Source organism: Platichthys flesus, chromosome 16 (genome assembly GCF_949316205.1).
Source record: "Platichthys flesus chromosome 16, fPlaFle2.1, whole genome shotgun sequence".
Taxonomy (NCBI): Eukaryota; Metazoa; Chordata; class Actinopteri; order Pleuronectiformes; family Pleuronectidae; genus Platichthys; species Platichthys flesus.
In genome coordinates, this window is record NC_084960.1 from 10,340,392 (window position 1) to 10,363,153 (window position 22,762).

Genomic DNA, 22,762 nt, shown 5'->3' on the forward strand with positions numbered 1-22,762 from the left:
ATCTCAGGTGTCTGTCCGAGCCGATTAGTGTAAATGTCAAATATGTTTAATTTTTACGATTCCAGATTTGAGTAGCTCCGACTCAATGGGTAGGTGGTCTGAGATACTAGAGCGACATCTAGTGGCAACAATTATCTAATATAGAACCTTTAAACAAAGCGCAAGCACTTCAATTTGACCACTGACAAACAGTGGCTCTGTACCTGAGATCATGAGCAGAATATGTTCACACAGACTCACTGAATCCAGTCGGAGAGAGGCCTAGATGCTTCATCCTCGTTCGCACCAGGGCGTTGAGCTCCTGCCTCTCCGAGCGCCGGAACAGGGTCAGCCGCTGCTGGCTGATCCTCTCGGCCGCGCTGCCCGGCCCCCCCTTGGCCGCGCTGGAGCCCCGGCCCCCCTTCCTGCTCAGCCGCCGTGCCCACTGCATGCTCTTCCTCCTGAGCAGCGGGTGGTCCGAGGAGTGGGAGGAGGTGGAGATGGGCTCCGACGAGGTGGAGTTGCGGTGCACGCCGGTGCGGGACAACAGGGGCTCTCTGGATTCTCTGGTGTCCTCGTAGTCCTCAACTGTGATGGATACCTGGGACTGAAACAAACACACACACACACACACACATTCACATTCACAAACCTTTTCATTTCCTCATGCAGCGTAATCAAGCTGTTATCACACAGGTTTTATTAAGTCAGCTCCTCACCTGTGCCGTGTCTGTTTTCTTACAATGAAGAGGAATTAATACGTTCTTATCAGAGCAGAAATGAATGATGAACATGATGCACTCCTAAATATCTTTTGATATTGCAACCAAAAGATCCATCGTGCTCCTCATTCTTCTTCCAAAACCTAATATCATTTCCACAATTGGAAAATGTGTTTCTGTGTCGTCACTGCAGCGGGTTGGATATGATGCGTTTTCTTTGACTGTGCAGGTTTCTTTTGGATTATGTCTGTGTCACATGTCAAAACTCAGACCTGATATGAAGACTGATCCGTCTTTATATCTTATTTGTCTTCATATCTCTGCATCCGTTTGTCGGCTAAACAAGAATAATTCGCTGTTAAAATAAATGTTTTTATATATATTTTATGTAAAATTATCATTAATTGTAACATTTGCGGTTAAAATTGTTAAAAGGTATTTACAAAAAGACCACTGATGGGACAGGGGCCCTTCAGGGGCCAATCAGATTTCAGCTTGTGCTAGTGTGCCCCCTGGCCCCACCCCTGTATCTGCCCCTGAGTGTCCTGCTTAGTGATATCAGTCAGTCTGGTGATTTAATTCACTGAATTGCAGGCTACAAAAGTCAAAACTATAAAATAGCAGCAGACCTCAGAGACTGGAAGCTTTTGGGCCTCTGTTCGGTAGATGCCGATGGGAATGTCTCCAGTGGAGGAGCACAGTTTCTGGTAGAGCCGGCCATAGGTGCGGATCCACAAGTCTTCCTCCGTGATTCTCATCTAGAAAAACACACAAACGTGATAATGAGCCTCAGAGGAACTTTGGAGTCCAGAGAAAATTACTTTAAATTATGTGTTCAGCCTCTTACTGCGCAGAGGAACCCTGAGCCGGGCATGGAGTCTAAACCCAGCAGCAGCCTGGTGATGGAGATCATGTAGTCCTTCACAAATGACTGGCAGGAGAACACAGAGAGCGAGTCAGTAAGAGACGATTATACGATAGAGGAGAAGGATTGTTGTTATTCAGTGAGCGTGTGTTGGAGAGACCTGGTAGAGCAGAGTGTCCAGCATGCTGACACTGAACACCTTCCCTGCAGCGAAGGGCAGGCGGAACATAAACACCAGGTTGGACCCCTTCTCCCTTTCCTTCTGCAGAGCAATCGCACAAACACACACAAACACACACACATACACACACACACATACAAACACAGCGGATTACACTAGCCCTCGAGATAGTCTGATGTAATAGAGATAGAAGATATGATGTGTTGTCTCTCACAACCACACAGTTTGTATTAATCGTGGTTGTTCGTCTCTCTATGTCAACACTGGGATGGAGTGGCGATGGTGAACCCCTCCTCTCGGCCAACGTCAGCTGGGATTGGTTCCTTCTCAGGGGATCCTCAGTTAAGGGGTATGAAGTTTGAGGTTTGAGGGTGTGAAGCTTTTACCTTTTCCAGTTTGGACAGAGCCAGGGAGTAGTGGTCTTTGACTTTGAACTGCATGAAGCGCATGTTGGCTGGGTGCGTGAGCTCCGTGATGATGCTGAGCGCTGGGAACAGTCTGAGAGGAAGAAACAGCAGTTCAAACAACGTTTGCTTCAAGCCAGTGTGTGAGATCACAGGGGAAATTCAGTCAAAGCCGACCTGAAGAGGGTCTGGACGTTGACGATTGTCTTTGCGTCAGCCATGTAGTCCTCCTCTGCGATCATGGAGCTCTCCTTGTCAACCACGACCATCGTGTCGGCAAAAGTCACCCCACATCGCAGCAGGCTGTCCAGACTGTGCAGGGAGGGAGAGGATGAGACAGAATGAGATCAGTGATGAAGGGCAGGGCGAGTAAATCAAAGAGCATTTTGATGGGCGAAGAAGCCCATGAATGAATACAAATTGAGAATATAATAAAGAAGATGAACTGGAGGATTATACAAGACGAAAGCAGCCAGGAGCGTAGGTCTGTCTTACTTGTCGATGGAGCCCACCGTGTAGAACACCATGGGGAACCAGCAGATGGCCTCCAGGAAGTCGGCTTCAGGTCTGAACCGATCAGAAGACAAATGGACTTGAGATTACCACCAGCAGAGATGTATTCGTGCCATGATGAAGAGCTGAAACAGAGACGGAGCCCCCCCCCCCACACCCTCCACCTCCCTCAGCCTGAGAAATACAGCGCAGCCAAACTGCCTGCAGAGGCGGCCGAAAATAACAGCACTACACTGGAGTGACTCAGCGTTTTATTGCCTTTTTATTGGATTCCACTCTTGTTTGGCCCGACTCCTTTTGTGTACCAGCCACAAAAAAAAGACACAGGGCAAGGCCGTGGAGCGCGTTGTCCTGAAAGCATTCAGCTTTTCACAAATCATGTTTACAGTGTTCCCCTTTAATAGCTCATTTTGCTCTTTTGTGAAGTAGGAACCCACATCACACGGCACGCAATATTGGGCAACTGAAGCTGAGGTTTGAAAGCGCAGCCTCCAGATTACACCAAATAACGTAGCTGCGCTCTTACATGCTCTCCAGCAGCAGCACAATGGGGTTGAGCTCCTTTCTGGGTCGATAGTAGGCCCGCAGAGGCACAATGAAGTTGTACAGGCCGTTCCCTGCACTCTCTGCAGACACGATGATCAACTTGTTTTTGAAGCCGTAGGAGCGAGCATCTTCGAATGGGATGTGGTGGCAAGCCTGGGACAAGGAGGAGAAACAGAAGAAAAAGAAGATGACAGCCGTGTGATCTTGGGAAATAGCGTGACGAAGCCAATTGAGATGCTCTACCTTGTCCATTCGCAGGCAGCAGAAAGGCATCTTTTCTTGGAGGAGGTGGCACAGGGCAGGCGAGCTGCCGATGTACGGGGAGTTCAGCGGGTAGCCCTTCACCCACCTGCAGCACAACGCCCACAGTCACATCTGAATGAGTTTCACATGTCAACATCCCAGCGAGCACAAACTCCAACAGCCTCCCCAGTGCTTACTCGCAGTGTCGGCCCCACCAGTGGGCGCTCTCGTCTCTGCCGTCGCCGTCCTCCTTGCCCTCCTCCCCTCCCTCGTCCTCCGATTGGTCTCCCAGCAGGTCGAACGTGGGGTTGTTGACCCCGTCCACCAGCTCCAGGACGGGGGCGATGCTGTGCCGTCGCTCCTCGGCCGATTCTCCCATGGCAGGCAGGGCCAAGGTGTTGGCCCCGCCCATCTCCGTCCTGGAGTCGCTCCTGTTTCCTCTGCCACTGCCGAGCCCCGTGCCGCCCGGGTCCTGGCCCTCTGGGCTGCTGTCGCTGGAGTCATGCAGGTCGATGGCCACTGTGCCTGAAACACACACACACACATAGAACTACAGTGATTACCAAGTCAGAGATGAAGCTAATGGTTCAGACACCAAACGTGATGAAGAGTTGACCGACTAAGTGGCTGCTAAAGGCCCAGCAGGAACAACGCCCCCCACCCCAACATTCTTTTTTATAAATTGTGTGCTGAATTAGGTTTGTTTATGTAATACTTGCCACTGAATCTTGTATGACACATGACATTAGTAAGTACATTATGCTGTGTTCTGCAGTGTCCCCTCCCTCAGTGAGTGACCCTTTTAAAAAGTTGTTCACAGTCAGTAAGACCTTTTCACAGTGAAATCTGCCAGGACAAACAACTGTCATCGTTTAAAACAAATTGACCTTATATACAATCTAATTATAATGACAAAGACAATTCTTTAAACTAAGATGTACACAAAAGCTGCTCTATCCAGCGGTCCCTCAAACTGATCCTGCTTAGGGTCCCCACATGTACAGGGTCTGACCCTGGGGATGCACAGATCTCTGAGAAGACCAGAGAGCAGGGACAGCTCTGTTGATGTCCACCAGGTGGCGTGTTTGTAAAGCCACAGTATCTGACATTTCAGTCCATTTGATCGTTGCTCATATCAAGCGAGATCAGAAACATGTTATATCCTGTGCAAAGCTATGAATATGGTTGGTCGCTCACACATGTGAGAAGTGCACGATTCTGACCAATGAGACTGTGCTGCTGCGTATCCCACAGGAAATGACAGGTCTGCACAGGAAACCGCTGGAAGGAGGTCAGTGTGTAAATGTTGTGCAGCAGCTGCTCGTGTGACTGACCCATGCTGGCGATGATGCTGTGGACGGGCAGACGGGTGAGCCCGTGGTAGATGCTTTGGTGAACTCCCCTGGAATTGCCTCCTGCGCCGCCCCACGACGGCTCCCTCTGACCCCGGACGAACGCCGAGTTCTCCTCTTTGGAGATGTTGATGTAGAAGCATGTGTCTGAGGCCCCCATGATGTGGCAGGGACCGGGGTTCAGCAGGATGTTGGTGGTGTCAAGTCGGCGCACGCCAATCAAACACACTCCATACCTGCAGCCACGGGGGAGACAAGATCAACTGGTGTGTGGTGTGTGGTTTGTGTTCTCATGTGTTGTCGTTTTGTCTTTCACATCGCGACTTACTTTTTGTGAGCATGAAAGGAAGCAAAGGTGAAACTCTTTCCCTGGTATTCTCCAAAGAATTTACTCTCGTCCAGGCGGATGTGATGCACCTCATTGGCCGAGCAGCGGCGGTAGGTTCGGTGCCACTGGTCCGCCGAGCACGCTCTGCCCTCCCTGGAACAGGAAGAGAGAATTGATTGGCCGTGTGGTTGACCTTAAAAAACGCACAACCCAAAGCTCCCGGCTCAGCATCAGGGCCGCATTAGAGGATTTGCCACTTAAGGTTGCAGTGGTAACGTCTTACATCTCTGTCAGAGCGGCTGATCGATACTTCAGTCAGCACAGGGGTCTGAGCCAGGACACCCAGCCTGTCAGAACAATGGGTCCCAGATGCACACATTCACACAGTTAAGTGGACAACGTTTTTTTCTCAGGGGGATATGGCTCTCGAAGCGGAGGCTCAAGAGGTGACAACAGGAAACAAGGTTGTGGGGGAAGTGTGAGCGTGGGTGGCCTGCGACAAAGAGTGCATTATATAAACAAGTGTTACAGTGAATTAGCCGTTAACAGGAACGCAGTGAAAGGCAAAGGAGGAGGAGGACAAATCCCTGTCATGAAGCATTGTCACAGCCAATAAACCAAATGGCATCAGGTCCAGATATAGAAGCGTAATTACAAAACATCCTGCTTGTGAAAGTTCAACTCATGAGCCACCGGTTATTAAATTATTTCCTTTAGTGTTGATTGGTTTCACATAAAGGCTTAGTGTCTTTCTCAGCTTCCCAGAACAAAAACAAATTTCACTACAGAAACAAACATAAATATAAGAAACCTTAATGGGTTGAATGTGGTTATTGTCCGATTTCGATAGAGCTTGGTGGAAGGATGCGACATGAAACAATGACATTTTGGTTCGAATTCAGAATTAGTTTCACCTCCTTTAACACTATGAGACTCAACATTTACCTTGATTTCTCAGAGAATAAGTCAAGGATCCCGATGAGTCGTATTATTCGATGTTACCGAATAATTATTAAAAGAAAGACTGTGCATCACAGGTGGAGATTATCTTCTGAATTCATTGACATCGATTGACAACTTTTAATCTCAGGTATATTTCTGCAATCAAGACAAGAAGAACGTTTTTCTTTCTCGTGTTGATAAAGTCCCTCCTCCACAAGGTGAGAAACTGAATCTTGTGATTGCACCAGCCAATGAAACAAGAGCTCTCTCAGATCATCTGCACAGATCCATGCAAGGCTTCACACACAAAACATGCTGTCTGCAGTTTACTGATGTCACACATCCGGAATTCAATGCATTTGAAGTCAGTCATTTCACTCAATTTTGAATTGGCGCTTTGAACATCAAAGTTAGCCATTACGATAACAGCAAATTAATCTTCTTACTGCAATTTCCAAAATAACAGGCTTCTTTTTCTCGCTAAGTCAGCGAAGATCACACAGCCCCTTATGCAAACTGGGAGTTAACAGAGGATTTGTGACAAATGCTGCACAGATGTGCCACACAACTCCTGAGAGGGCACACAGATAACATGCATCCTACCTGTTGAGGGCTTGAAAGGCTCCGACACGTTGCTTGAAGGCCTCTTGGTTTGCCGTTCTGATAAAAAAAAAAAAAAATAAAATAAAGAGTCCGTTGTACTCACTGATTGGAGTGTACATTGTTCTGTATAGAACGTACTCTGCACAGTCGAATAGACGAGTGTACTCACTGTCCTCTGGAGGAGTGGATCAGCAGAGTGATGAGCGTCGAGGTGCCGGGGCACACGCAGTTTAGAGCCAGCATGGCGTACTTAAACTCCTCTTCACACACCACATGATCTGCACACAACAAGAGGAAACAAGAGGGTCACAGCGACCAAAGTCACACAGGCCTCGGCGAAAACACAAAGACTCACATTACGCTCCATAAAAGCTTCATCTCCCAGCAACACTGCAATACAGATGTGCTACAGGCTTCTGGATAGTGTGTGTGTGTGTAATTGACAGTATCCATACAGTGGTTTTCTAAAGGCAGCCCTTTATTTCCATCACACATTATTCAATCACCATTGTTGAAGCGGTCTAGGCAAGTTTCAGTTCATTCTGACCCAAGGACGCTTTGGAATCGAACCACCGACCTTCTAGTTAGTGGATGAACCTCCTGAGCCCCAGCTGACTGTGTGTGTGTGTGTGTTTGTGTGTGTGTGTGGCAGAGGATGCTAATACATTTTTCTCGTACATCACTTCATTAATCCTGATGTAACCAACATCAACAGGTCAGGACATCGGAATAATTAAGTCCCTCTGAGGGTAAATTCACCCGGAGCAGAAACACAGACAGATGTTATCTCAGTTACTGTCAGTTTTAAGTCTCACAGAGTCAACAGTATATTTCATTAGTGCTGCTTACAGTCGGGTGGAAATGACTATTTTCATTTCTTTTAAACCGCCGGTTTGTTTGTTTGTTTGCAGGATTATGCAAAAAACAACTATAGAGTAGATTTCCAGGAGAATTGGGCCAAAAAATACCCAATTAAATTTTGAGCTGGATCTGGACAAAGGAAAAAAAAAGAACATTGGAGAAGCTGAGAGCGGTGACTAATTGCCATATTTACTGTGTGTACCACAAACAATCATTATCCAAATTGTGATTTGGTTATGTCAGTTATTAACTTTCCCTAATCAATATCCTGGTCTCCGAGATTAATTCACATCCTTCAGTTTTGAATAAAACCCTCGCTTTATGAAATATGCCCAAGATAAACTGTCACTGTTATCTGAGCTGACAACCGTGACTCATGCCTTCAGCTCATTACACTGTGTTCATTTGGCTTTTACCAATAAAAGACACAAGCACACACACTCATTTATTTCATGTTGGAAAATGTCAAAAATCCTCCATCGCTCTCCTGCTCTTACGTACACACATCCTGAGTTTCCTCCTGTGCGATCAATACTTCCATATTTCCAAGAAGGCCAGAGATTCAGCATTAGCCTTTTTTAACCTTGACACAAACCGGCCTGCGCGCCAAAACCAAATCCAACTCAACAAACACAGAGGACGCCTTCTCGGTTACCTTTTTTCTTTATCACATTAACCCAAGTGTTGGTGAGCATGTCGGCATATTAGGGCTTGAGCACAGTCCTGAAAGAACAATATGTGGTATAAAATAATGGCCGTTATACGTCAGAGCCCTTCATGAATAAACAAACTCAATCAGCTGCCAGGCTGAGAGTCGTGAGACGAGCTGAGAAAATGCTAAATGCAATAAGTTAAATCCTGTGAGTGTGTGAGTGTGTGTGTGTGTGTGTTTTTGTGTCAATGCTGAGCATGTGCGAGACGTGACAATTACACGCCCTGGTGGTGAATATCCTCTGTTGGAGTACCAATGTTATTTTGGCTCAGAACACACACAGACACACACACACACACGCACACACGTACACACACACACACACGCGCGCGCACACACATACACACACACACACATACACAGTACACATACACAGCACACAATAAAACACTGATGTTGTATCTGCACCCGTATCCGTATTGCTCCACACACGTTCAACCAACATACACGTACACACATACAATATCTTTATCTCCACACAGTATAGACACACAGCACATTGAGTCATTATTTCCCCAATATCCAATTGCCATTATCCTTCTTCCACTTCTCTTGGGTTGCCACAGCCAAGCAATCCTGCCCCTAAATCCACCGGGTGCTTGGACTCACACCGGGAGAGAAACCAATTACTGACTTCCACATACTGTGCACACACAGGCATTCAAGATCTGGGTTTTTGGACCAATCCCTTCACACTGTGTGAGGCTTCCTGCTTCAGACATATTGAAGGTGTAATCCCGTCCGTGTGAATGTGTTTGTTTGTGTGTGTGTGTGTGTGTGTGTGTGTGCACTTGTGGGCACATGTGGTTGTTTGCATCCTCTGCAGGGTGCAATAACAACCCAACCTCAGGTCCACCGGTGGCTCTAATTTAATCAGCAGGCCGTTGTTGTTTTTAGATGAGCCAGCCGCTATCAACACAATTAGCCCGAATCAGGCGGCACGGCTGGCTATTGTCGCTCAAAACAGAAACCGGAGGAGATGATCAATCCGCACTCTGTACCCACTTCTCTTCAGTTACTCACACGCCTCAGGGCTCCCTGCCCCTGCCACAGCATCATACCGACAGATCTTCTCTACTGAACGTTCAGCTGTTATTTAGCTATTCCAGTGGAGCAAATTAAATCTTGTATCTCTTGCTCATTAATTCCTCCCACACCAGCACTTAGTGAGTATAGTCCAAGTGGTGTCAAAACATGGCATCTGCACTTACTGTAATGCGCATGTGACAGACTGCATCCTGATTCTCTCTGCCTGTGGTGACTTCAGGATTAAAGGGGCATTAAAGCCAGATGATTTTGAGCTTTTCTTTGCTGAAGGCTCTTCATTTATTAGTGATTAGTTACTAGTGATTGCACTGAAAGGCTGTTGGGAATGGACGATGGGTGTTACATGGGAAAGTGCAACATGGTACAGGTGTTACAGCTTTCTGACTCACATCATGGGAGCTTTACCTCAAAGGACTCGCCGATGATCAGACAACATGGAGTTCTCGTGGACGATCCTGAGTTTATCTTTCTGCCAAACAACCTGCGGCTCCCTAATAACAAAAGGCTTTAGTTTAAACAGTGGCAAAAGGAGGATTGCCGGCGGGGTTGAGCTGAGCTGCCGGGTTGGCGCAGACCTCATCAAAAGACGAGGATTTTGTTTCGCAAGGTAGCAAAGTTAAAACGTCACTCACTGACAGAGACAGCTGGGACGAGGGCGGCGAGTCTAGGATTGAGTTTGATGCTTTCTGTAGTCAGAGGGACGTGTGAGGGAAAAGAGGGAAATAAAAAACCTCACAGAAACCATTTTTAAGGCTCAGAGCCAGACCGGGCCAATGTGTCCTGCACGTCTTCAGGGAGAAGATATAGTGAAGACAGGATAGTTTCAGTTAATCGACAATCCCAGTCACAGCCTGATAAAAAATCCCCTTTCAAACTGGGCCAGGAGGATGTATTATTCTGTGAGTGTCATCCCATTATTTCCTGCATCTAGAGCTGTGATCAAATAATAGCAGTTATTATAACACGTGCACACCTCCTGCCGACGGCTCGTTCCACCGGCAGTGTGCTGGACCTCACGCTCGTTGCCTACCTGCAAATTTGACGTGGAACTTGTTCTCTGGCTTGAGAATCTGGACGTACAGGGGGCAACTTGGTGCGAAGTCTTTCACCGCCCAGGCACGGAGGATGGTCTGGTGATCCTGAGAAAAGGGAAGGGAGGCGGAGGAGAAGGTGTGACAGCGAGAGAAAGAGAGGGAAAAGCCCGTCATTAGCAGCATCAGATTGCAGCTCCTCTCTAATAATCCTCTTAAACCACGCACTCAGCCGCTGAAATGGCCCCTCGCAACATTTCAGAGTAATGTAATCAGGATGTCTTTCTTTTGGAGAGGCAGTCAAGGCTGCACACGGCTACGCGAGGCGAGGCCGTGAAGAGTGCGCCGACTAAAGCCGGTGCTCAAAATGAAGTGGCTCTGTGAGGCACAGTGCCGACTCAAGGTACAGCTGAGGCTTCCGGCAAAGCTCATATCATTTCAGGTATTAACCATAAACCATATTATTGAACAATACAGTAATGTCTGTCCTAACAGGGACGTTGCAGCAGGGCAGGCAGAGCTGAGAGCTAAGAACGGATGGTTAATATAGTCTACATTAACACTTTTGTAAGAACCCCCTTAAATCCATCTGCACAGGAGACTGCAAACCCCCGAACGAGCCCCCACACCAGAGGCTTTTTGCTTAAAGCCTAATTTCCAAGGTTTGCTTGAGGACAAGAACATTAAAATGTGTGTGTATGAAGTTTCTGGGATGGCAGAAGGGGGATTCCACTTAAACTTTACTTCTGTGTACACAGTATGCACTTTGTTTATAATGGCCAAGAGGTTATGTGCACATCAGTGTTTGTTTGTAAGCAGCAATACACAAAAACTACTGGACGGATTATCACAAACGTTAGTGGAATAATGTGTCATGTGTCAGGGAAAAAACCCATTAAATATTTGGTGCAGCCCGACTGACTTCACAGGGATTGTTGGTTGCTCTTCTGAATGCTACTCCAGTTTGGATACTTGACAATTTTAATGGCGTGGTTGGGAAATGCTCTTACACATTTTATGGCACTCAGTATTGAACATTTCACAAAAATAGAACATGTCCAGCTCATGGAGGTGCGAGGTGAGTAACAGGATCCCCAAAGTCAGTAGGATTCATCCTCTGGGGACCAGGAATGTGTGCAGTAAATTTCACAGGGATTCAGCACAACAGTTTTTGGAACGTTTTGGATCAAAGCATTTTTTTTTTTTAAATGTCAAGCTTGTGTTCTAACTATAAGATTTAGTTGTTCACTGGTTTCTTCTGTAAAATTGTAAAAAGCAGGATAACAAGCCGGTGCAGCGAGCTAAATCAATTTCTATCAAAGGCCACTTTAATGATTTTTTTATGAAGCAGTGTTCTGATAAAAACACAAGATTCAAAGCAAACTAAAGACATTTTTCTGTGTTCATTTGTTGTAAAGAAAACAAACATGTTGAAAGTGATCAACCAGGCCACAAGCCTTGACATGTTGCAGTGTGAGGAGGAGGAGGAGTCATGGTGCAGTAGGGAAGCAGCAGGGGAACGTACAGCAGCTATTCGGTCGACTTCAAACCGGTTACTGAGGATAAAGCAGGCCTCAGCGTCGTCCATCCTGCGGGCAGTTAGTAGAGCATGTGGCCATGGAAGCAAGAGAGATAGATAGATAAAAAAGAGAGGGAGGGAAGACACAGGAAGGAGGGTGTTGTCATGTTATTGTGGGAGAGGACAAAAGACAACAAAAAAAAAGCAAGACAATAGAACAACAAATGAACCAATGCGACTTTCAAGCCTAGGAAATCAGACAGATGTCTTCATGCTACATTCTGGATCGTTGGTGTTTTTGGTCACAGGGACTCACTTGGCCCTCATCAGGTCTTGGTCTTTGAGAGCAGACCCCTGCAGGTAAATGACTCTCTGGGCCCAAAGAGGGACGTGAAGGACCCTCCTGACCTGGACATCCATCTCTGCTGGGCACAGGATCACCACATAGTAGTCCTGTACACACACACACACACACACACACACACACAGACAGACACAAACACACACACACATACATACAGTTGGTAATGCAGCCGAGGAAAGTTTCACCACAAGCAAGACATCAGCAAGTTAAATTTCAGACTTTTTAAGACCAAAATAATTTAAATGAATTGTTGTTTTTTATATTGATTATTGTCGTTTCGGTAAATAGTCTTCACCATCCTCCAGTTTCTTATCTTCAGCTGTTCCCTAAACCCAAATCTCACCGTAACCTCAGACCCTGACCAACACACGACCCCCCTGAAGTGGTGAGGACCAATCAAAACACTCCCCCTGAAACACACTCACACACATTCCATTGTTGATTAAGGAGATACTATATACACACAGATTCACCCTCAAGCAATCACTCACATCTGCTCCCACATGAATGAAGCAGCAGTTTGATCTGAGCTATTGCTGAATTAATCCTCTGCTTTAACCTCAGTCTCTTGGGCTCCTGGAGAGGATTACACACACACACACACACACACACACACACACACACACACAAACACACACACAGCCTCATATTCTACTTATAACCATTAGGAGAGACCTGTAGTCGTGGGTGAGCGAAGAACTCATTGAGGAAGTCCATGAGGAGGTCGATCTTGAGGCAGCTGACACACAGCACCACGTGTTTTTCCGTCTGTGCCCTGTAGCGGCTGTAGTTCCCCCCGGACTTCTGCCGCTCCATCCACAGAAAGGCCAGCTGCTCGAACTGCATCCCGGACAACATCCATCACATTCAACAGATGGAAAATTGGATTAAGTCAGCTGAAGTACAGGGAGTAGCCAGGTGGCCCATGAAAAGACAACAATGCCTTGCGCCCGTGTAGTGTTTCCGTTTGATTAGGAAGAGTGTTTAGATGGGATTAAGATAAGCGGAGGTTTGGTTCAGGATGTGGCCGAACAGGGTTTAAACAGAGGAAGGTAGGTTATAGAAATAACTAGAAAACTTCTATTCTAATGTGCTGGGGAGGCCCAGGTGGACAGATGGTTGACGAGATGTGTTTTAATGAGGACAAATTAAAGAAAGACTGTCTGAAAAACTACCCAGATAATTAACACTGAATACATTGGAAAATAATCCCACAAATGTTTGTCATATTTATAAGCAAAGAGAAACGGAAAAAGGAATAAAAGCAACAAAACAAAACACAAATGAGCTTCAGATAACAAAGTAGAGCAGAGGTCTACACAGTGGGAAGTGGGTCTCTGCAGGGGGGAGGGGGGGGGGGGCTCCAAACTTTTTCAGAGGAGGCTAAATGGATGTGAAACAGTATCCCATTATCCGAGGGAGATCACATAGAAAAGCCTTAATGAGTGTGTGTGTTTTTTTAATATTATAGTATTGGAGATTTCTTCAGCTATTTGCTACTTTCGCACAATCATTAACTACTTGGGACAGAAAGTTTTTCATGACTTTTAGCTATTTGGGTACTTTTATTGGACTCTATTGGTTTATTGACTTTTCCCTGGGTTATCCCTGGGTTTGGATTAATGTTCATTCTGAGTTCTGTATTTCCTGTTTTATTTTTAAGTTTAACTCCTTGTGTGTGTCTTAACTTAACTTCTTGTTATTTTTCTGTTTTTCCGGCCCCTGTGATCGTCAGCACCTGTTCCTCACGTGTTTCACCTGTGTGCACTTATCCCTGCCTCCCTTGTGTATATAAGTCTTATTTCCTTCCTTTGTCTTTGTCAGTTCGTTTGTCATCTTTCACCCGTCATGGTTTGTTGTTGTCATGGTTGTTGTCGTCTCTTCTTCCTGTTCCCAGTTTCTTCTATGTTTTTTCAGTTTAGCTTTTTTTGCAATGATTTCTGGGTCCATTGATTTTTCCGTTGGTTAATTTTTGGATTTTGTAAGTACCCCTTTGTTTAATTAAAGTACACTTTTCTTATGCAATTTTGGGTCCACCTGCACAAAGCAACTTTTAATTGATTTGGTTTTGTCTGAAGATAAATCAAACCGCAATGCACCCAATTGATTTTTGGATCACACTACATCATCCTTGGGATCCAGACATTGAATGAAACCATGGTGGGGGGATGAAGCGTCTCTGAGGGGAGGGCCACAGTCTCTGTTTTGTAAAAATTATTAAAACATTATTTGATTGTATTTTTTAAATCAAATTGTCACTCCAATATTTATCAATTTTTGAATCCTGGATTAAGTGAATACTTATTTAGAGTTATTTATTGTTCCCTCTCTGAACACCCTGCACCTCTCCTCATTTATGGCAACAGTAGAAACGTGTTTTTTGTTATAATTCTTTTATTCTGTCTTTCCCAATGTTTTGGTTGGTCTTGCAAGAACCTCCATGATGCAACTTTCCCTGACCTTTTCTTGGCGCACTTCCCTAAAAAAAAACCTACCTTTACTGTCCTTTTCATACAAAGTGATGTTGAGAATCTTGTTGATCCAAACAACCGTTTTTTTTTTCTCTTCCCCCAAATCTTTGATTTAAGTGGCAGGTGCCATTGTTGTGGAACGGAGCGCTCTGCCAGCTGTGATCGAGGTCCCCTGCTCTCAGTGAACAGCTGCTTCTAAACATGCAACTTGTGAGAATCAAGCACACACTGCTAATTAGCGTTTATCTTTCCGATTTTCATTTTAATATTAAGGCAGTTTTTTTTTTGTTCAAAAGCAGGACTTATTGATTTCACCTTCGGATTTTGTAAGGCTGTTACTCGAGAGCTGGAGCTTGAGCCCAGGGAGTCTGTCCAAGCAACAACACACCCGAGTGCAGCCACACAGCCTGAGCACAAGCAGAGCAAATCAACCAGAAACGACTCTCTTGAATACAGATCGTTAAAACCAAACATATACAATTATGCTGTTTTCCTGTGAGAGGTTGTCATTTCGACCCAGATAAATCCGATCGATCTGGTATTGAGATTATCTAAGCTCCTTGGAAAATCACCATCGGCCCACACACAGACGTCTTCTGACATCATCTGTGTACATCCAGATCTCGACGGCACACACTGTGGTGAACCCGCGGCGAGGCAATTACACCTCTATTTTAGAGCATTGTGATTTACTTCAAGGAAAGTCTCCAAACGGAGTGAAAATTTATTGGAGGAAAAACCTAAATGGGTCTTATTTCTAAATCAATATCCTTTTAAGGTTCAAAATTAGGTGGTCGCTTACAGGAAAAACGAAAGAGACAAAAAGAATAAGACAGAGGCCAAGTTCTGATGTTCTCTGTGGCTCCCCTGTGTAGCCTGGACACACACACACACAGACACACACAGACGGTGGGGGGGGGGACAATTTCTAAATGTCAAGGGGTATTCAGGGATGAAAAATGTGGAGTGGCGGCACGGGGGGCGACACGGCATCTGTCTCTGTGCACAGATCGTCATTCTTTCTGAGTCAACTCGTGAGGGTTCAGCCTCAGTATCTTCACGATGGCGTCTTTTGTTGGTGCGATGGTTTTGGCCGCCACTCTGTCACAGCTGGTGTTTAATCGGTTACTGATCAGGCGTGTGTCTGCGACGCCGCCCCACACCTACTGTTCACGTGATGCGCCAACAAAGCAGTGTAGCGTCACCACAAAAGGAAAACAATTAACAACAATACAAGATTGGTGGTAAACCAAATTGCATGAGAATTGCTCAGTTGTGTGTGTGTGTGTATGTGTACCTCTGCCAACTTCATATTCATTATATTAGCACTTCTAACATCTTTAAGCAGACATGCAGGTACGCCAGCCGCCTGAGGGATAAAAGCTTTACACAAATATAAGAAACAACGACTAGGCTAAATGGGAGTTCGATACGTTTGTCTCTGTGTTTTTGTTTAAGCAGTTCCTGTAGAAATAGCTTCTGTGTTTTCGTTCTCCATCACACTTTCCCTCTCTGGAGCAGCGAAACGACAGGAGAGTGGGCCTGGGGAATTGAACTGGTAAACGAGGACACTGTCGCTGGTCTCTAAATTAAACTACTTTTGAAGATCTATGTAGGATGCCGTGAGTCATCACATTATTGTGCGAAGTGGGGGAAACAAGAATGATGAGTCTGAAGGAGACACTGTGCTGTAGCGAGCTCCAACAAAGGGAGCAAATTGTGCTCTGTGGGTTGCACAGACACTGAACATTCTTATTAAGGTTTTAAGAAGTTACTAATTACTTTGAAGGAACGGTTGTTAATGCTGTCGTCTCGCAGCAAGACATTTCCCAGTTTGAATCCCAGTAGTCCTTCTGTCTGGAGTTTGCATGTTCTCCCCGTGTTTGTGTGGGTTGTCTCCAGTTCCTCTGGCTTCCTCCCACAGTCCAAGGACATGCGGAATGTGAGTGTGAATAATGGACTGTCTCTGTAGGGCCCCTTATCCACTGATCAAAAAACCCACTAAAATTTGGCAGGAGAGCGAAGTGACAGAGGGCCATGTCACAAATGGATGGATTTGTGACGTTGAGCATGACGCACCAGGGGGAAAGGGAGAAGGTGAACTCTACTGGCAATGGGAAAGAGATCAATCGCCATTTTTTGGGCAGGTTTAACTGTGTTTAAAAAACACATACCTGCTTGTTTTGATGGATGGATAATCAATTCGATGGCTTCAGAGTGCTTAGTCTAACTTCGATTTTCCTACCTCCAAATGAAATGGAGGAACAATCTGGACAAAGCAGTTTATTTGTTGGTTTCTTCATTACACTGAAAATAAAGTCGAAGTCTCGAGGCCTTCAGGGATCCTTGTCTCATTAAAGCATCCTTTCTTTAAAACTCACCTCAAAAGCTTTCTACTATGTTGTCATATCTTATTTTTCGCATGCCTTTCACTCAATCCCTCTGTGTTTATTATCTACTCGTCTGCCCTTGTATTTAAAGGGTTCCAACCATTGTCTCTCACCTGAATGGGAAGCACGATGAGCGCCACGAAGATCATGATGACCACCAGGAGCTGCGAGGGCCAGATCTGAGGGGTGACATCTCCGAAGCCCACCGTGGAGAAGGTGACCACGCAGAAGTAGAGCGAGTCGAACAGGGTCAGGTTGTTGCCCGCTCGCTCCAGGTGTTGGATGCCGCAGATGCTGAAGGCGGTCAGCGAGATGGGAAAGATGGAGGCAACAAGAAAATGGAAAAGGAACAGCCGAGAATTAGATTCCACTTGCACGTTAGACGAAGTGTCTTGTGGAGGCCATTCTACACGGAGATCTTCCTTTCACACTTGTATGTGTCACATTTCATGTGCAGACATGGGGGTGGACGGCATGCGTGGACGCACTAGTGGTACATTGCGTGTTTGTATATATAGGTACACAAGCGCAAGCTGTGCGCACAACCCTGATTTTTTCGGGATAGATGAGTCAACGGCAAATGTCAACCCTGGAATGGTCAGAGGATCTTCTGGATTAGCTCAGGCTTTCCCACCAGATATGCAGCGAGCTGACACATCCATGTCATTTCACTATCTCACTCTTGCAGTTTCCGCTTCTGCTCTCTCTTTCCTTCTCTTCACTCCAGGAGCCTTTTTTTTTTTTTAATTCCCTCGCCTCATTTTCTCCTGGATGTAACACACCACTGCTCGTCCATCTCTCCCTCTCCTCCTTTTCTCAACCGTGACAAACCCTCACTTCCTCTCCGACCTCTCTATTTTCGCTCTCCTCTTTCCTCATCATCTCGCCCCTCTCTCAGTTCAGTGTCAGCCACGAGGACATACTCACCATGTAAACATGAGACAGACCAGCGTGCTGATGAGTATCACCACTTGGTTAAACATGGCTGAGTGTGTCCGCTGGATCGCCCTGTGGAGATCGTTCTGCGGACAGAGAGATACGAGTCCTGTTAATGCGTGGTATTCTTTAAGAGTAAAATAGCACGAAAAATCTAAATATAAATGGTTGAAATATCAAAATGTTTTAAAAAGGAGATCGATGCAAAAAATAGAGCTGGAGGTTAAGCCTAGGTATCTGGATGTGATGGAACACGGCCATTAAGAGGGTAGAAATGACAGCAAAATAATATAATGTTGAGATGAAAGTACTGGAAAAGAAACTGGACAGGAAGACAATGCCTCACTTACTATCATGTTCTCCAAAGCGTGTTTTGCCAGCCAGCAGTTGAGAAACACAGGGATGAAGAGATTTCTGAAGGACGGCAAAATCACCTGTCCAGAGGAGAAAGCTTCAGTACGCGTCACCGGTTTAAAAAAAAGAATGCATTGTATATACAGTAATGGGATTTCGTCATGAGGAATGGGATTGTCTGTTGTGAGTGCCTTTTATGTGTCATTACAGCGGGTGTCAAACATGCTAGGTGTGATTCTGGAGCAGGGGATTGCCCCGTGGCCGGTGCCCAGGAGCCCGTGTCTTTCCAACTCACAGTGATCATGAAGGGGACGGCGCTGATCATCTCCAGAATGAACGAGACACGTAACACTTGCTCCCAAACGTTGCCCTGGAAACATACAAAAAAAAAACACACACAGGGGTCAGGGAACTCTATTGTCATGGCGACCTGGGGGGGATTACCGCGTAACAGGCCCGGTGGCAGGGAAATCGATCGGCGTTGGCAGAATAGATCGGGACGTTTACGGGGTAATACAACACCCTCGTAGAATCTGAGAGAAGAAGCCGTTTCTGCAGGGCTTTGCCATTCAATCTAGATGTCAGCTACGTCGTCTTTATGTGTCTGCCGCCCGCATATGGCTGACCTGGATCTGACTGGTGTGGGTGGACAGGCCCGGGGTGTGTCCACAGGAATCAGTCGGCTCTAAATGCTAAGGCCCCGCAGCCTCCGGAGTAATCTGCAGAGAGACCTCTTCATGGGCTTATAGTGTCGAGGACATCAAAGACAGGACATCCCGTTGATGGATCCCCCCCCCCCCCCCTGCCCCCAACACCCACCCCCATACTGCAGGGACAGAAAGGCCCCTCCTGAAGTCTACCTCTAACAGCACAGTGCCGGGGTTCTCTCCAAATGCACGAGCAAAAAAGGGTGGCGTCGGGGGGGAAGAAACAAAACTTTGGTTTGGACGTGAGAGAGAACAGACCGAGGAGTGCAATGTGGACAACGACCCCCTGAGGCATCCCCCCATCCCCCCCCCCCACACACACACACACATGGGCCCACACATGCAGAGATCACATGTGGCCTCAGACGGGCAGTCGGGGTGCGACTCACCTTGTAGCTTAGATACACGAGCAGCATCGTCTCTGAGAAGCTGATGAAAGCCACAAACACCTGCAAAAAGAAGGAGAGAGAGGGGTGAGAGAGAGAGGTGGAGCGGAGATACAGTAGTCAGACAGACACCAGAGCAGAGAGGAATTAGGAGTCGCAGAGATGGAAGAGGAGAGCGTGGGTGGAATCAGTAGGCGTGCTGGTGATTGCGCTTCAGAGGGAGCAGGTTAGAGTGAAGCAAGAGACAACCGGGGGCGTCTGACTGTGTACATACACCGGGAGCGAATTCATTGTCCATAAAACCAATAAAAAGGAACGTGCATGCACCTGTGTGAACATTAATGTATGCAGAAATGGGTGTGAACAGACTGGGGCCTTGTTTACACAGGAGTGTACTGATCCTTCTGACCTGCAGTGCCCACAGCGGTAGCGGTCTATCCACCCAGATGATCAGTTTCCTGCGGAGCGGCAGGAAAGGAAGAGAGGAGAGAAATGTGGCAGAGAAAGACAAAATTTAATGAAAAGAAATTCGACAAGATATTGAAATCCTTCTCTGCCCAACACAACAACACTCGGGGGCCATGCAGGCCCAAAAGGCTCGAGAAGTGATCACTCAGTCAAATTGGAAATTTACAGCCATATTGTGAGAGAAAGGCTTTTTCTTTTTTTTTGGTTCAAAGACACCCTGGGGCTTATGGCTCCTTGGCTGCTCGCCTGCCTGCGCTACTGTGAGTCTGCTGCCTGGAGCAGGAGGCGGCCTGGCCCTCTGCTGATCTCACTCTGTCAGCCTCCTTATTCATTTGGAGCCAGAGCTTAGCCAGTGTCACCAGCCACCAATTAGATCAATAGGTCCCTGAGCAGGAGCCATGGCGTAGCCCTGAGTCCATCTGCACTTCCTGGTTCCCCTCCCTGTTGCTGTATATTACATACTTTATCTCCACTAGATCGTTGTTGATTAGGCCGGGCAGGCACTACGTATGTATTATGTTGACAGCTAATCAATGGATTTAGATTGTGACGAATGAATGTGCATCTGTAATGCTCGATATCAGCATGGTGAATTGCATCAGTTAAGTGAAGTTGCATTGATTGGGTTATACAACATTTCCGCCGGTGGACCGGTGTTTGAGATGCCAGTCTCCCCCCCCCCCCCCGTTTTTTATGGTCCCTCTGCAGGCCGAAGCCATCCCTCCTCATTAGAGACACATGCTTACCAGTCAAACTCACTCCAGGCATGAGAGGATGAGTTTTGTTTTGTGCAGTTGGCTCTGCTCAAGCTACAGGAGAGAAAGAAAAAACAAGACACAAAAATGACTAACAACGTGACCGACCCTCAGTTTCCTCTCCCGATTTGCATTTGCACCTTCCTCCATAATCCCACATCCAATCCTTTTTACAGGATACACTATACACAGTGTTATCTCATCCATCGACCTGGCGCACTTGTTCCTGCTATCAGGCCTCCGCACATTCACAGAGGCCGTGTTTCACCTCATCAAGCCCCCCCCCCCCCCCGTTATCACACTTTTCTCACCAGTCCTGTCTTTCCTGTTGTGGATTGTCCAGCAGGACTCTGACAATGTAGAGGAGGCAGCTCAGCACTTTGAGAGCAAAGTTGAACATTCGCACCCGCAGACCTGCAATGAAAGAAAAGAAAAAAGATGACTGGAAATACACATCGGCAGTGGAATTCATCAAAAACACGAATAAGCTCTTTATGAAGTTTAAAGCTCTAAGCCACGGACACTATTAGAAGACACAACACAAACAGTGAACACACAGAATATCCCTGCATGGAGAAACAATAGCAGCTCATAAGCCATTTATCACCACAAACAATAAAAAAAGCACATTGTTCGCCAAAACACGACCGGTTCCATCTTTTACATAAAGCAATAGCTGGTTTATTGTAATAAAAAATTATTCAGTATTTCATCTTGCCTGCTGAACGTTAATCTTGCATGCCTCACACCTCAGGTTATATCAATATTACAGTGATTAGATTCTTAATTTAAAAAAAGGATGAGCACAAAATAAACCTGACATTTCAACCTCAATCTATTTTGAGTTAACGTTTTATGAATGACTCTTTCAATGGATTTTAATTATGCAGGCGAATAAATATAGCAAATGGAATATAATGTGAGTAGAATACGTCAGTCTTCAGAAAAGCAGAGTCACTACACAGACATATATAAAACAGTGAGCGGACAAAGTTGAACAAACTGGTGATGAAATGCAGAGCAACAGAGACAGGAACATCACACACACTACAATGAAACACATCTCTGCAATCGAAAAAAAAAAAAAATGTAAGAACAACTCATGTGGAAACAAAACAGACAGCGGACGGGGGAATTCACCCGAGCAATTACAGACAGGGAAGGCGTGATCCCAAACACACAAGGCAACTCACTGGATCTTTGGTTTTTGATGAAGAACAGCTTGAGGCGCTCCTTGAAAGTGTTCTCATTCACATAGAACTCTACCTGCACCCTAAAGAGAGGGACGGAGAGATGGGCAGAGGCAGTGAGAGAGAGACCTATTGGGATAATGAAGGGACAAGGGAAAAGATAGGCCTCCATAAAATGCTTCTTTTATGGAGGCGAGTCACGGGACAGAAGAGGCGAACACATGTGAGGGGACGGGAGATAAAGGATAAAAGAATAAAGGTAAGGAAGAGTGGGGGAGGGGAGGGAAAAAGTGTACAATTGAGCAAAATGGAGATAGAATGGGCGATAATGATTATTCGACCACTGAAAAGTATGGAAATAAGATGCTGTGGCTGACCACATTAAAGAATAATGGGTTTTGGAGGAAATGGTGTTCCGGCTTGTCTGCCTGCCCATAAGCTCCGACAGCTGCAGTCAGCCTCGTTATCTCCACTGATTAAATATAGAGCAACAAATTACTTCCCTCTGATGTTTCTGCTGAACATGGGAGGCCATAATTACTGCTCTTTCTCCTTTTCCATTCTGGCACCCTCCTGTTAGAAGGACGCACACTCACCCACACAAACACACACAGACACAACACTTACTTTACACACGCAGGCCCAGAATACACACCTGCAACCAGGTCAACGGGATTATTGTGCCATTCACACGCCTATCTGACATCGGCCCTCATGAGGAGCCACGATGAGAGCGACAACGAGGCGCTCTGCAGACGGCCTTTGCATGGGGTGGAGACACACAACCAGGCAGACAGAGTCAGAGAGGGGACTGTGTTTCCTGTCTGACCACCTCGGGGGAGAGTTCTCAGCAGCCCTCCTTTCATCGGGCGGAGGGAGGAGTGGATGAGTCA

At 46.3% G+C, this 22,762-nt stretch overlaps 1 protein-coding gene across 1 annotated transcript in view; it reads right to left on the bottom strand.

Annotated features, from left to right (window-relative positions):
- kcnt2b (potassium sodium-activated channel subfamily T member 2b) overlaps positions 1-22,762 on the bottom strand; it is a 35,241-nt gene that overhangs the window by 3,381 nt on the left and 9,098 nt on the right. The window contains exons 2-28 of the mRNA XM_062409001.1: positions 21,873-21,952; positions 20,991-21,093; positions 20,671-20,733; positions 19,866-19,914; positions 19,460-19,519; positions 18,659-18,733; positions 18,360-18,443; positions 18,001-18,095; positions 17,187-17,367; positions 12,888-13,052; positions 12,165-12,301; positions 11,855-11,918; positions 10,329-10,437; positions 6,848-6,956; positions 6,679-6,735; positions 5,134-5,286; positions 4,788-5,041; positions 3,651-3,978; positions 3,454-3,559; positions 3,191-3,363; positions 2,647-2,718; positions 2,329-2,463; positions 2,134-2,245; positions 1,727-1,828; positions 1,549-1,632; positions 1,331-1,459; positions 241-586 (exon numbers count right to left, since the gene is read on the bottom strand). Of these exons, the coding sequence (XP_062264985.1) occupies positions 241-586; positions 1,331-1,459; positions 1,549-1,632; positions 1,727-1,828; positions 2,134-2,245; positions 2,329-2,463; positions 2,647-2,718; positions 3,191-3,363; positions 3,454-3,559; positions 3,651-3,978; positions 4,788-5,041; positions 5,134-5,286; positions 6,679-6,735; positions 6,848-6,956; positions 10,329-10,437; positions 11,855-11,918; positions 12,165-12,301; positions 12,888-13,052; positions 17,187-17,367; positions 18,001-18,095; positions 18,360-18,443; positions 18,659-18,733; positions 19,460-19,519; positions 19,866-19,914; positions 20,671-20,733; positions 20,991-21,093; positions 21,873-21,952 (3,425 nt within the window). The remainder of the gene's footprint in view (positions 1-240; positions 587-1,330; positions 1,460-1,548; positions 1,633-1,726; positions 1,829-2,133; positions 2,246-2,328; positions 2,464-2,646; positions 2,719-3,190; positions 3,364-3,453; positions 3,560-3,650; positions 3,979-4,787; positions 5,042-5,133; positions 5,287-6,678; positions 6,736-6,847; positions 6,957-10,328; positions 10,438-11,854; positions 11,919-12,164; positions 12,302-12,887; positions 13,053-17,186; positions 17,368-18,000; positions 18,096-18,359; positions 18,444-18,658; positions 18,734-19,459; positions 19,520-19,865; positions 19,915-20,670; positions 20,734-20,990; positions 21,094-21,872; positions 21,953-22,762) is intronic.